The 15,151-nt window shown below is 38.3% G+C and overlaps 2 protein-coding genes across 2 annotated transcripts; one reads left to right on the top strand and one right to left on the bottom strand.

Annotated features, from left to right (window-relative positions):
* The first annotated feature begins 7,812 nt into the window (after window positions 1–7,812).
* LOC117307332 lies at window positions 7,813–11,343 on the top strand. Its single transcript, XM_033792053.1, has 2 exons — window positions 7,813–8,658; window positions 9,016–11,343. The coding sequence occupies exons 1-2, from the start codon at window positions 7,819–7,821 to the stop codon at window positions 9,343–9,345; spliced, it is 1,170 nt and encodes a 389-aa protein (XP_033647944.1). The 5' UTR covers window positions 7,813–7,818; the 3' UTR covers window positions 9,346–11,343.
* Window positions 11,344–12,145: 802 nt separating this feature from the next.
* LOC117307331 lies at window positions 12,146–13,469 on the bottom strand. The gene is made up of 2 exons (XM_033792052.1): window positions 13,150–13,469; window positions 12,146–12,803 (listed from the first exon to the last, which is right to left on the bottom strand). The coding sequence occupies exon 2, from the start codon at window positions 12,776–12,778 to the stop codon at window positions 12,185–12,187; it is 594 nt and encodes a 197-aa protein (XP_033647943.1). The 5' UTR covers window positions 12,779–12,803; window positions 13,150–13,469; the 3' UTR covers window positions 12,146–12,184.
* Window positions 13,470–15,151: the final 1,682 nt, after the last annotated feature.

The following is a 15,151-nucleotide window of genomic DNA, read 5'->3' as shown; positions in this document are numbered from 1 at the left end:
GTATTTAGGGGGAAATAATTATATGCTTTCCCTTAACGTTTCTGAGGCTTCAATTATTAGTCAGGTGGCTTAGCGTAAAATATCAAGGTCACAGGCACAGGGCTTCATAAGGGTCTATTAATCAATATTAGCCGAGGAGCCCTCCGGAATTTGTAATTGTTTTTATGTAAATCACAAACTTTCAAAATGGCCGCCTACATAACAAAATATCACCTTTTTATTTATTTTTTTTTTTTTTTATTTGGTTTGGGGCAAGACCTCTGGTTGCAGGTTAAATAGGAATGTTAAACAATCATGAATCATCTGAATATCTAGATAAAACACAATTTTTAAGCAAACAAACAATACAATCTCACACCACGGAGACTTAAGACCAGTGTAAAAGACACTTTCAATGAATTCTCATTTTTTCGAAGTATAGGGGATTGCTAAGTCTAATAAAAAACATACGGTGTACACAGTTTTACCACCTTTCTGGAAAGGAAAAACACACTCTTTCCCGACAGCTGCTACGCCTATAATGTACCAGCCATAACTTTAAAGTCATCTGGAAGTGGTATTTTTTCAAAATAAAGCTTTTGTCACTAATATATGTGTTTTGATGAGTGGAATGTGAATAAACAGTTAACTAAGGTTTTAAAAAAATTTGTTCTTATGTTATTTACAAATTTAAGAGTAGACCCCGACCCGAGAGGGCGCTGTTCGTGACGTCAATCGAGGCAGACTTTGCATGTAATGCGTAGAGTAAACACAATTGCAAAGTACATGTACGGACCAAGTCGTGAGTTTGTACGTTTCAAAAAAAAAATGTTTTTTTTCCCGGCAATGCCGACCAAGTGTATTGCTGCTGAATGCAGAACACACTTTTTGAAACGTACCAACTCACGACTTGGACGTACATGTACTTTGCACGTGTGTTTACTATACGCATTGCAGGCAAAGTCTGCCTCGATTGACGTCACAAAAGGGGTAGGCGGAGTCAGTCCCCAAACCACTTTATATATTTTTTAAACATATAAATCGTGACAAACAATTACTAAAAAAATGTTTTATTGTTCGTAAGCATATACTCTTATGTTTGAAAGAAAACAAATATATTTCCAGGTGACTTTAAAGACGGTGCCAGATTGTATAAGTGTTACGTTTCCAGTCGATGGGTGCTCAGATGGGTAGAGCATTCAAAACACAAAAAAAACTCTCTTGTTCTTTGAGAAGTCCCCACTCCTGCTATGATCAAGCATGCAATGGATGTTGAGGGACAAACTGTAAAATTTCTTAGTCCATGACAAATCCAGTCATTACTTTGACCAACCTGTGTTCACCCTGGTAAAGTCTGTACAGTAGAAATGACCAGATTCTCACTGCGAGAGTAAGCATGTGCTAAATGTAGGTGGTCTGCTAACAGAAAAGGCAATCTGGAATAATATTGGGGATGTCTCTGCTCTAAGTTACTAGCCGGACCGGACGACATTTTTCTAAGAGGTAGCATTATCTGGTGTGGCTGACTTGTATCTGAAGGCATCCCACACACTAACTCGATAGGCAAGCCCACAAGATCACTCTCTTGTCTCTGCACATCTCCATGAGTGAGGGTTTCATGCTCAGTGAGGGCACCAAAGATAAAGAGTCTGCCACAGCTTGAAGAAACATTAATATGCAGAGGAGAAATCCTACTTTCATGTACTTGGACATGATCATGAGAATTTTCATCTTCATCGGGGCTCACAGAGAGAATCCTCCCCTCTTTCTGTATGTGGATTGTCTTGCAGGAACTCACACTGCTGTTCTTTGCCTTGAACCATGTAAACTACTCACGTAGGATGCCTGCTGTCAGCATCAGAGATGAACTCCTTGCCTTATCAATGATAAGTTTGAGAAGTTTTTCACTTGGTGAGCAGAAGAAGAAGATTGTGAAAGATTCAGGTGGAGCGTTTGGGCTCACAGAAAACCTGTCGTTTTTATTAGTGATGGATGCTCTCAGGACCAGATACTGGCTGCTGAAGCAACTTCAAGAAGAATGCTTTCTCGAAAATGTTAGAGATATCCTGGAGAACTTCCAGCAGAATGATCAGGGCCTCCCAACAGAGGAGATCTCCCAGCCACAGATTGTCAGCCTCTCAAATGCCATCAGATGAATGGGCAATCCTCATTGGATTATTTCTCAGGTCGCATGTGCATAGATGAATCAATGGTAGCCGAATTGTGCACTTGCACTTGATACAGGCAGAGAAAGATAACTTTGTCATGAATGTATTAAGAAGAGTCATACCACTGGCTCTTCATACAACATCAAGACCGACTCTGAATGCAGCACGTCTAATGTAGCCTATGTCCTATCATGTAAGAGATGTGGGCTACAATATGTGGGAGAGACTAAGACCAAACTTAGTCTTCGCTTTGCGAATCATGTCTCTTCCATAAAGACCAAGAAACCGTACCCAGTCTCTATCCACTTCAACAGCCCCAATCATAGTGTCATTGATGTTGAACTTCTGGTGATTGAAGCTTGCAATGGTAATGACACACACCGCAAGCATAGAGAATCACACTGGATTCACCAACTCAAGACAGTCAAACCCTTTGGACTAAATATAAACACTGGTGTTAAATAACTTCCCATTACCCTCCACTTCACATCTGCCTCAAGTATAAATGAATTTTGTTTAAAGTTGTTTTTATAAATTCATCACTGTAACTATCTGATGTAAGTAACCCCCCCCCCCTTTTTCCACAGGTCCCTCATACCTATTTTTAAAATCATCATACATTTGATCTTGCTATTCTTATTAATTGATTAATTGCTCTCTAATCCTACCCTTTCATGTCTCCTTGCATTGTTGTCGAACAATACATTGTATACCACTTGTATGGTCCAGTAACCCATCCTTTCACATACTAAACATCCTTTGTCCTCGCCACTTCACTCCTATTGGTTCATACCAACCAATATTGTTTCTGAAATAGAAACTTTGATTGGCTGTTATTTTCCCGCTTCTTTCTGGATCCTTTCCTTAATCCCTTTCCCCCTCTCTTTTTCTATAAATGGATATGTATTTGTTTGTACTTGTTTTATGCCTCTGAAGAAGGTCCGGTTTGGATCGAAAGTTGAACAGCTACCTGAGCGGAATGTTTTCAACAGAAATGGTATTTCTATTTGTTTATAATGCACTTGTTCACCATTTTAATGTAATTTTGATATGTGTACACTTCTGAATCAGGCCCCTACCTAAAGGTTTTTTGAAAAACTAAAAACACTTCTGCCGTTGAGAGCGGGCGTCAAAGGACAATGCCGCTGACGTCATTTTTGTGGGAGTTTGCTTTGTTATACATCAACGCTGCAACAAAGCGGCTTTATCTACTTATGACGTTTAATATGAGAGTGATTACGTAACGGGGCTTTTCGCAGATCTCGCAGAAAAGCGCTGGACAAGGGCATACAAAATGATTGTTTTTTTACACAATTGAAACCTATTTATAATCATATGATTCGATTTCCTTATTCATCGAAAACATTTTAAGTGGAATTCAGCAAAGTTCACGACTTGACATTTTCGTTCAAGCAGGTCTTTAAGGCCATCTACCCTATTCATTATATATAAACTGCGCCAATAAAGTATCTCAACACAAGAGGTGTCAAAATGTGCAGAAATTAACGGTGAATAGAAATGAATAGTTATTTTTTGGCATACTATTTCAGGTTCCGATATATCTGACCATTTGTAAGTGTTTAGATACTTTATTGGTGCAGTTTATATATATATACAATATATCAAATAATAAATCACAAGGGAAACTGACTAGGTACAAATACAAATTGACTAGAGCGGGATTTGAACCAACAACCTCCGGTTTAACGTGCCGGCGCTCTACCAACTGAGCTATCTAGCCCTATGTTGGTGGTCTCCCTAATTAGTCAATATCTTTGTTCGGGGGTGCCTGTCAGAAGCCATTCAACCGCAAACTGCCGTGTAGCCAGGGATCACACCCAGGTCTGCCGCTTCCCAGGTTGTATCGTTGTATATATATATATATACTTTGGGAAACTTCCTTTTTCTGCAACAACTATTCACTCATCTTGATGTAAATACAAAAAGGCTATTCCTTTTTGTAAAAATAGTCGGCATGAAACGCAAAGTTTTTCAACGGGCGGTGCTAATGCGCCGGTGTACTTTCTTTTTAAATTCGCCCACCTAAAATATAATTCCTGGTTACGGGCCTGATTTGACATAATTTAATGTGTAATTTTCTCAATTCCAGACAAAAAATATGAACCACCACACTTAATTCGGACCCGAGTCAAGTCATATATATATATATATATACGACTAACGTAAAAGTGCATTGGATACCTCCCTGCTCTACATTTTGTGACTCTGGTTCGAAGCGACCGACATTAACCTGTAACTTTCTGACGAAAGAAATTTTTTTTCAACAATTGTTAACAGATAATAATAATGAGAGGTTAAACAAATTCTGCGCTGTGGGAATTATAATAAAATGCAGTTTATAAACAATGTTTTCCGCTCCAAAGTTTGATAATAATATTTTTTTTTCCACTATGCTGTAATACAGTTCAGCAAAACAAAAAGATCATCGTTTGTACGGCAGTACCATAGGTTCAATAACAGTTTGATTCTTTTAATAATATTTATAAATTAGGTATCATGCTCTGCAAGCCAGCAGTACGACGAGAAAACGAAAATATATCGGAAGTAGGCCTCATATATCAGTACTACCTATTGGAAAGCAACTAGAAATATCACAGGAAAAAAAAACTAACTTGTAGTGGACCTCACTGCATTTATTGTATTACCTTTAAATAATTACACAGGTGAATTTAAGGGGTCAAAATGTGTCTATAAAAAGGCTTAGATATCACCAGAGAGCATCTACGACCCACAAGTTGCCCGGGGCGCTAAGGCGGGCCCGGCCGGACACAACGCCGAATCCAATGACTAGCGATGTCCGCGCCCCCCCCCCCCCCCCAATCCTTCAAGACGGATTTGACGCCCATGGCAGTTTTAAAGCCTAAACTCAGCATTTCTACTAACAAGTTGAAGCCCAGAGCCCCAGGTTGTGGTACATTGTTGTAACATCACAATCTACAAATTGCCCGACCCAAAAAAAAGTTATTATTCAAAAGAGTGGTTGTGCCCATGTGCCGCGGCTAATCAGCTTTTTGTCCTATGTGCATAATGGCGCGCGCCCTCTTGAGATTTCAAATGCTTCACTTCGTGTGTGTGCGTAGTTGCGATAACGTAACCCTCCTGCCGACGGCGTAGCCGGAGGGTTACGAGTCACTCCCAATCGATGCAGGGCGAAATATTTTAGTCAACAGATTTGCTCATTTTTTACCACTTTAAAAAATAATGACACAAATTCTATGAACACGAACTTAATCCTCAATATCTAATGAATAACATTCAAAAACACAATTGAGAAAATAATTTGAAAAAAAAGGACCAAAACTTACAAGATTCCGGGAGCGAAACTGTCACACATTTCCCAGGTTCTATTTTTGAACCTGTAGCTGGTTACCATGCGCTGACCCCAAGCGCTGAACCCAACCGCAGGTACCAGCCAATTGAATTGACGACCTGCCGACCGAGCCGCAGCCGAGTTTGACTAAACCATTCTGTAAAAGGGGTGTTACAAGGGGTGCTGCAGTGCGGCAGTGCTTTAAGTGAGTGAACAGCGGGCATAGTAAACGGACAGCGCACACGCACACGCACACACCCCTTTTACAGAATGGTTTAGTCCAACCGCAATGAACATCGGGAAGTCACAAATGGGCGAAGCGACAGGTTCAAAATAGAACCTGGGAAATTTGTGACTGTTTCGCTCCGGGATCTGGTAAGTTTTTGTACTTTATTTCAAAATACTTTCTCAATGGTGTGTTGAATGTTATTCATTAGATATTGAGGATTAAGATCGTATTCATAGAATTTATGTCATGATTTTTGCAAGGGGTAAAAATTGAGCAAATCTGTTGACTAGCTGTCGAAATTGTACGTGTTTGACCATTTCGCCCTGCATCGATTGGGAGTGACTCGTAACCCTCCGGCTTGCGATTTATTTTTTCCAGGATGGTAAAGGCCAAGATTTGCATACCTCGCTCTCATTGGCTGGGTCATGCTTATGAATTATTCATTGAAAAGTTGTTGCATACAAGCTAACGTGCGTGAGTTTTGTACACTGTATGTACATAATTACGGAGCCCCTAAGGGGACATACTTTTTTTTTTTTTTTTTTCGTTCCCTCGAAATATTAATTCGAGGGAACGAATTAATATTTCGTTCCCTCGAAATAATATTTCGTTCCCTCGAAATAATATTTCGTTCCCTCGAAATAATATTTCGTTCCCTCGAAATATTAATTCGAGGGAACGAATTAATATTTCGTTCCCTCAAAATAATATTTCGTTCCCTCGAAATAATATTTCGTCCCCTCGAATTAATATTTCGTTCCCTCGAAATAATATTTCGTTCCCTCGAAATAATATTTCGTTCCCTCGAAATAATATTTCGTTCCCTCGTGCACGTGACGTCCCTCGTGTACGTGCATTGTCATTCGTGTGTGCAGACTACTGAGTACTGGCCGGATCATTGCAGTGACTGCAGGTATTACATTGTTTTATTATTGTTTGGTAGGCTCAAATGATTGACAAAAACGAATTATGTATGATTGTGGAATAATTTTCTTATGGGTATTGTTGATGAATTAAAATAGTTAAACTTTCCGCCTTCGTGGCCCGTCTTCATGACCACCAAATGTTACACATGCAGTTTCACAACTTACTTTAGCCTATTATTAAGAACACTGTGGTAATTGGGTATAAATATGCGACACAAAATACTCTTAGGATGGTGTGGGCCGACCGGAGTTTAACCACTACTTATAGGGGGCTGTTTGGGATTATTTCGATGTTTGTGCCTTTGGGAAATATGGTGGGGGGGGGGCAAAGACAGTAACTTGTTGGCAATGTATATCTCCTCCATGTATCAAATGTTTTGATGTAAAAAACTCAGTTTGTTGTTGTTTTTCCCCCCTGTTTTCGCTCCGGAAGGGCGCCATCAACCATCAGTGCATACATTTAGTGTGTACATGTACTATACTTGTAGATTTGTTTGTCATTTTTAGGAAACAAGTTGGCATACTTCACAAAAATGCTTTGAAGGTAACATTAACGGTTTCCTGACATTAACGTTTTTCTATTTTATGCACTGTTCAACATGTGTCTGATATGGTTGTTACTTGATGAATAGTGACTGGTGTCCATTTTACTCTTGCCTGCAGGTATTCAGTGTGGTTACATGTAGGCTACATGTCATTAATCTACTTTTAAGATAATCTGGATAGAATTCGATTCGTAAGTATTTCATAGTTGTATTGCAATTTTATCTGAAATGTTTATAAAGTTGTTACCTGAAGAATATTTCTGTTCGAAAATGCTTTCACATATTGTGGACAAGACCTCGAAAAATATATTTCAAAAAGGTAAATATCACTTGATTGCTACAGTTCACGCGAATGCAACTGAAACCGTTGTTTTCTAGAGCATGTAAACACTGAATTTGAGAAAATTTCTAAAGATTTCTTGTTCTCAGAAAGCCTACTTTGAACAATGAATTAGATGATTGCAATGTCAAAAGGTACCCATTCAGAAACAGGACAAGAAATTCTCTCATGTACAAATAATTTCCATCAAAGCGTTTTGTAAACATTTCAGTCCGTTCTAGAGGGCAACCGCGGTTGTTTTTTATCAAACTTCTTTTGTTCTTTTATTCCATTAGAGTCTGCGCCGTAGGTTTACCCATAATGGATCAGGATGAAATGGATGCGGCGATTAAAGTTTATTTTTCTATGGGATTAACTTACAAGGACATAATCAACGTAATGGCTATTGAGCACGGTGTTGTAATATCACTACGTCATTTGAAAAGAATGTTGAGACAAATGGGTCTATTCAGAAGGAAAAATTATAGCAACATTGGAGACGTAATAGATTTTGTTCAGTCACAGATAGCAAATTCGGGGCAACTACATGGTTACAGATGGATGTACGAAAAATGCCTAGCACATAACCTACACTGCAAAAAGGAGGACATCCGCGTAATCCTTGGTATTTTGGATTCGGAGGGAACTGCTCAAAGACGGAAACGGAGGTTGCTGCGTCGATCTTACTCATCGAAGGGCCCCGACTACGTTTGGCACATTGATGGCTATGACAAGTTAAGCCGATATGGCATCTGCATCAGTGGCTGTGTAGATGGCTTTTCTCGACGAGTTATGTGGCTGAATGCATATTACACGAACTCTGACCCAAAGATAATCGGGGGATACTACCTAGAAGTGGTAGAATCACTTGGTGGATGTCCACGGCTCGTTCGCGGCGATGCAGGAACTGAAAATATATATGTCCGTGACATTCAGAGGTTTTTACGGCTAGATAACGATGACGCCATGGCAGGTTACAACAGCTACATGGAAGGAAGAAGTACTGCCAATCAACGTATAGAGTATTGGTGGTCCTTTCTTAGAAGAGAGTGCACAGATTACTGGATTCGTCTGTTCAGGCGCCTTCTTGACCAAGGCGATTTCAGCGGCACATTTTTGGATGTGAACTTAATGCAATTCTGCTTTATGCATGTCATTCAGGTAGGTATAAATTGACATGATTCTACTAAGGTTTAATTCCACTAACTACTACTGTTCTCACTTGAACAAGAGGAGTGGACATGTAAGCCCCCTTTTCACCCTCAATGGAGTTAAATGTAGTGTGGATATGAAGTGCATACAATACTTTAGACATTGCGAAAAACACACAATCCTTACTAACGCAGTAAATACATTAAACTCCAAAGTGATTAAAAACATTGTGTGCATGAGTCAATGTATAATATTTTTAATGATTTAGAGTGAATGACACACGTCCCACCTCCATGCCCCAACGTTGCCTTTATCTAAAGCTGCCTACAACCAGCATAACACGTTTCTTTTCGTTCCTCATTTCAGGATGAATTGGATAGCATAATGGAAATATGGAACAGGCACTTGATACGCCCTTCGAGGAATGCCAATTCCCCAAGTGGTCGTCCTGACGTCTTGTACCACATGCCTGAATTATATGGCACTATCAGCTACCTGTGCGAAGTACCTTCACACCAGACTGCCGTTTGTAAAGAGGAGTGCTCATTTAGGGGTCCGGTTCCTTGTGACAGAGATGTATATGATTTGTCCTGCATGGTGATGAAAGAAAACCGATATCAATATCCAAACGATTCCGATTCTGCTGTATTTTTGTATTTGGAACTAAGACGAACAATCAGTGCCGCAATTGTGTGAATCAGAGAAACAAAAATAGGAATACTTAATCATTGCAATGTAGGATTATTTGGCGAGCTGAAGTAGCAGGATTTTTCCATCATTTGCAATGTGTTTGTATTTGAAACAACTGACAGCTATTGAGTATGTTGTTGTATATAAAGCTATCGTTATAACATTTAGATATAGTCTCAATTATTATTGTTGTTGTTGTTGTTGTTTTTTATTTAGATATCTCATCCACCGGTCATTTCGAGATGTCTCAAAACTTTAACAAACATTTTTTTCGTGTGTCACTTATTTATAAATACTGATATCGCTGAGTATATCAACAAACATCCAAATGTTCCAAATATGTTTCAAACATTGAGATATTTTTAAAAATATGTTTGAAGTCATTGATGCTGTCAACAAATTGTACTTTTGCTCGCCATTGTGTGGGTGTGACTCCAGCCATAAAATATCCTGTGTGCTGCGTAGTAGTGAGCCGCATTGAAAGATGTTAGTTGGACAACTTGAGAAGAAATAAACATGCACAATAATTTAAATAAAGTTTAAGATGAACTGAATGTTTTAATCCCGCAAATTGATACTACACCATTAGGAAAGTTGTGCAAAAACAGGGTTTAAATTATTGTTGTTGTTAAAGGTGTTTTTTATAGCCTATTTGCCTACATTGCATCACCTGTTAACAACATAATGGTCAATACTGTTCAAGACGTAGTCAAACCTGTTTGCACAAATGAAGTGAACGCTCCGGTTACCAAACCTGTTTTTGCAAACATCAGTGATTATGCCTTTCATCAATGAACTAAATTCTCTTCCACGAATGAATGCATGCAGCCAATCTTAAAAACCTACATGACCCCCAAAATGTAGAAACTTGTCAAACATAATATTACATAAACAGTTGTGATCAACATAAAAGTAAAAGAAGCAACAAAAGTACAGTGTCTCAAGGCTATCTTTTGCCATCGCTTTGTAATCTTTTCCTACTGAAATCTTATTTTGGGATGAAACAATAAAAATTGACTAGAATGTCATTTGAACCTGCGACCTCCGGATTAACGGAGGTAGAGCGCTGGCTCGTTGATTCGGAGGTCACAGGTTCAAATCACGTTCTGGTAATTTCTTTTTGGTTCACCCAAGTATAGAATTAACGTTTGCCCAGTCCAATCCCCTTTTCCTTTATTACTTGATACTTCTAATATCGAACTGTGTCCTATGATATTCAGTGTTACGAATCAAGCAGTATATGTCTTATCAACATTCTTGTAAAGGTAAGCTAAACATATCACACTGATGTTTACATGTATCTCTAAAAATGTTAAGTTTCACACAGATAAACCTTTACAAGGAACAGTAGGCCTAGGAATTGTTTACAAAATGATGGTAAGATAGTGTTTACCAAGTACTTAAAGGGTAACTGTAAATACATAATTAACACTTCAAAATACAATATTCTACCAAGTTAGTTTTGAAACATAGCAATTACCAAACTTTTTTGTGCCAACCGAACAAAATGACACTGAATGAGTGTACAAAACTACCAGTTTGCATTCAACAAAACTATTTCTTTGCTCAATACACGCCCGAATATTTCAACCATTTAAATCTTTCTTGGTAAAAAAACGTGATAAACTTTCAAACAAAAGCCTTAATAAAACTTTTAAAAGATTAGGCAACGTTTCAACTTTTAAACACAAAGCAAATTTGGCTTCATATATGACAAAAACTGGCTCACACAGATGGTCAAGAAACCTCTAACAAGTTAGAAATTACAAAACAACAACAAAACAAAACTTCCAACTGAAATGTTTCTCTCAGTTAACAATTCTGTTGTCTGATTTTCTCAATCCTGTGAAACAGCTTTAAGGTACAAAAACGTGAGAATAAGAAGTCTTGGTTTAACCGACTTCATAAAACATAAATGTAAAATTTTATGGGTTCTTACTTCGAACCCTAATACTCTCTTGATTTCTCTTGAGAACCCCCCCCCCCAATTAAAAATAAACAAATAAACAAATATAAAAACCCCCAGCAAACTTCCAACTGAAATATTTATCTCAGTTAACAATTCTGTTGTCTGATTTTCTCAATCCTGTGAAATAGCTTTAAGGTACAAAAACGTGAGAATAAGAAGTCTTGGTTTAACCGACTTCATAAAACATAAATGTAAAATTTTATTGGTTCTTACTTCGAACCCTGATACTCCCTTGATTTAAGTGTGAGCTGGCAACTCATAATCCATACAACCGCACCCCACATAAACCACAGACTATCTTGGCAAGTACATGGATGAAAACAGGGTTCTCAAATGGTTAACCATTTTACACAATGTCCATTTGTAGGTAATTGCTGTCCAGGATAGCCATAAATTCACTTCGTAGATCTGGATAAGAAGTGTATGTAGAAGGGAGTTCAAGCAAGGGCCACATGTATGCACCTGTGGTGCCCTCCCAAGACCTCGCTGTTGGTTGAAGGACACTTCAATTTGTTGGATGCAGATCATTTCAGCAGATGTCACGTACCTTAGGAATTTCTTGAGCATTGCTTGATCCAATCCCTTTATGAACTCTTTCAGGTATGACAGAGATGCAGACTGATCTTGGTTTACTGGATTTGCATGTATCAGTTTGATGACCTTGCATGCAGTAGGAGTTTTACTTTCATACATTTCCTTTATGGCTGCAACATTTGGAAGAACAGCTTGTAGACCCTGTCTGGCAGTACTTGCCATGCAATCAAGAGCATATTATTTTGGCTCCTGGATGAGTTCTTTATGAGCAATGCTTATCATGATGTGTCTCAATTCATCATCACTGGGGATTGCGTGGCATTTCACTCTAGACAGTACGTGTTAGAAATCCTCTTTGTCTTCTTCATCTAGTCGCTCCCCGAGAAGAGCCTTGTCAAGTATTTGTGTATCTGTGTTGCAAAGATATTTCCTCAGCGACTGTAAGAGGATGTCTGGTGTCACTGTTGAGACCCCATTGATGAGACCTACAGAAAATGCGTATGACAGCTGAAGTGGAAATACTCCAGTATCCTGGTAGCCTTTCAACAATATTCGTCCGACTGCTTCCCACTCGTCTTGACCATAGTCGGGAAATATTGCAGGCACTCTTTCATTTTCCCCGCAAGATGCTGTTAAAAAAAAATCCCTCCAAAACGCTGAATAGGCCTCACGTGACAGTCCTCGAGCATCCGCACCTTTCTCATCGACAAATTGAACTTTGATTGGTGCATGCAGTATGTTTGGGTCCATGAATACAGCAAGAAGTTCTGGTTGAATTCGTGACCGATGGAGTGTTATGAGGTTTGCACCAGTCTCTGAAGTTTGGTTTGATAAATGTGGTGAATAAGGCGGAGGGGGTGTTGGTGAACGAGGCGATGAGTCTGGTTGTTCCCTGATTGAAACTTTAATCGCCACATCCATTTCATCCTGATCCATTATGGGTAAACCTACGGCGCAGACTCTAATGGAATAAAAGAACAAAAGAAGTTTGATAAAAAACAACCGCGGTTGCCCTCTAGAACGGACTGAAATGTTTACAAAACGCTTTGATGGAAATTATTTGTACATGAGAGAATTTCTTGTCCTGTTTCTGAATGGGTACCTTTTGACATTGCAATCATCTAATTCATTGTTCAAAGTAGGCTTTCTGAGAACAAGAAATCTTTAGAAATTTTCTCAAATTCAGTGTTTACAAGCTCTAGAAAACAACGGTTTCAGTTGCATTCGCGTGAACTGTAGCAATCAAGTGATATTTACCTTTTATAAACATTTCAGATAAAATTGCAATACAACTATGAAATACTTACGAATCGAATTCTATCCAGATTATCTTAAAAGTAGATTAATGACATGTAGCCTACATGTAACCACACTGAGTACCTGCAGGCAAGAGTAAAATGGACACCAGTCACTATTCATCAAGTAACAACCATATCAGACACATGTTGAACAGTGCATAAAATAGAAAAACGTTAATGTCAGGAAACCGTTAATGTTACCTTCAAAGCATTTTTGTGAAGTATGCCAACTTGTTTCCTAAAAATGACAAACAAATCTACAAGTATAGTACATGTACACACTAAATGTATGCACTGATGGTTGATGGCGCCCTTCCGGAGCGAAAACAGGGGGGAAAAACAACAACAAACTGAGTTTTTTACATCAAAACATTTGATACATGGAGGAGATATACATTGCCAACAAGTTACTGTCTTTGCCCCCCCCCCACCATATTTCCCAAAGGCACAAACATCGAAATAATCCCAAACAGCGCCCTATAAGTAGTGGTTAAACTCCGGTCGGCCCACACCATCCTAAGAGTATTTTGTGTCGCATATTTATACCCAATTACCACAGTGTTCTTAATAATAGGCTAAAGTAAGTTGTGAAACTGCATGTGTAACATTTGGTGGTCATGAAGACGGGCCACGAAGGCGGAAAGTTTAACTATCTTAATTCATCAACAATACCCATAAGAAAATTATTCCACAATCATACATAATTCGTTTTTGTCAATCATTTGAGCCTACCAAACAATAATAAAACAATGTAATACCTGCAGTCACTGCAATGATCCGGCCAGTACTCAGTAGTCTGCACACACGAATGACAATGCACGTACACGAGGGACGTCACGTGCACGAGGGAACGAAATATTATTTCGAGGGAACGAAATATTATTTCGAGGGAACGAAATATTATTTCGAGGGAACGAAATATTATTTCGAGGGAACGAAATATTAATTCGAGGGGACGAAATATTAATTCGAGGGAACGAAATATTATTTCGAGGGAACGAAATATTAATTTGTTCCCTCGAATTAATATTTCGAGGGAACGAAATATTATTTCGAGGGAACGAAAAAAGAAAAAAAAAAAGTATGTCCCCTTAGGGGCTCCGTAGTAATACATACAAACAAGAGAAGCAAAAGGACATAAGACAAACTTCTTTTTGAGTGTGCGATGTCATGCATGTGTACGTGAATGTACAGTACACGAGTGTGTGTGGTGTATCCTCTGCTTACCAGTTTTCACGCTATTATGCCTTTTTCTTTGAATTTGGAAAAAAATAATGATGCCATTATATCAACCGATGCCCTAATTATCTTCATTTGTTAATATGAAGTATGCAAACATGTATTAAAACTTGATGGACATTGAAATGTTCACACCACACACCGATCTTCAATGACTTCAACTGGCCCCATTTGTTTTGAGTTTTTCCTGTTTTCACGGCAAACGAGAAAGTATGATTTCCCGGTGAAGCCATACATGGAAGAAACATCTGCAGTGACAAGTGTTCTTTGAGACTCTATGTATGACTGTATAGCCAGCAGTTGCCTTCATTTTATTAAAAATATTTTTTTTTTTTTTTTTAAATTACCATGGTAACTTGCAAAAAATAAAAAAAATAAAAAATATATAAAAAGTGTGAATAATTACTGGCTTCCAAATCTGATTTTTATAAAAAATTGTCATATGTTTTTTTCTTAATATTTATAATAAAGCGTATAAATAAACAGTGATAATTGAATCAACGAGCTGATATTTAAATTTTTATATTAATAATAGTATTGATACCAGGGTTACAAAATAAAAATCTCTAAAAATATTAGAAAATGATATAAGGCACATGGCTTCTTTAAGCCTCGGTATTTTTTTTCAAGAATGCTCAGCAAAACAGTGACTCGTGTACTGTACATTCACGTAGATCAGACATAGTGTGTTAGAGTCGAGCATACTATTATGTACATACAGTGTACAAAACACACGCGCGTAAGCTTGTATGCAACAACTTTTCAATGAATA

The sequence above is a fragment of the Asterias rubens genome, chromosome 2, assembly GCF_902459465.1.
Source record: "Asterias rubens chromosome 2, eAstRub1.3, whole genome shotgun sequence".
NCBI lineage: Eukaryota > Metazoa > Echinodermata > Asteroidea > Forcipulatida > Asteriidae > Asterias > Asterias rubens.
The sequence above is the reverse complement of the archived record's forward strand: the minus strand, read 5'-3'. Positions and strand labels throughout refer to the sequence as shown.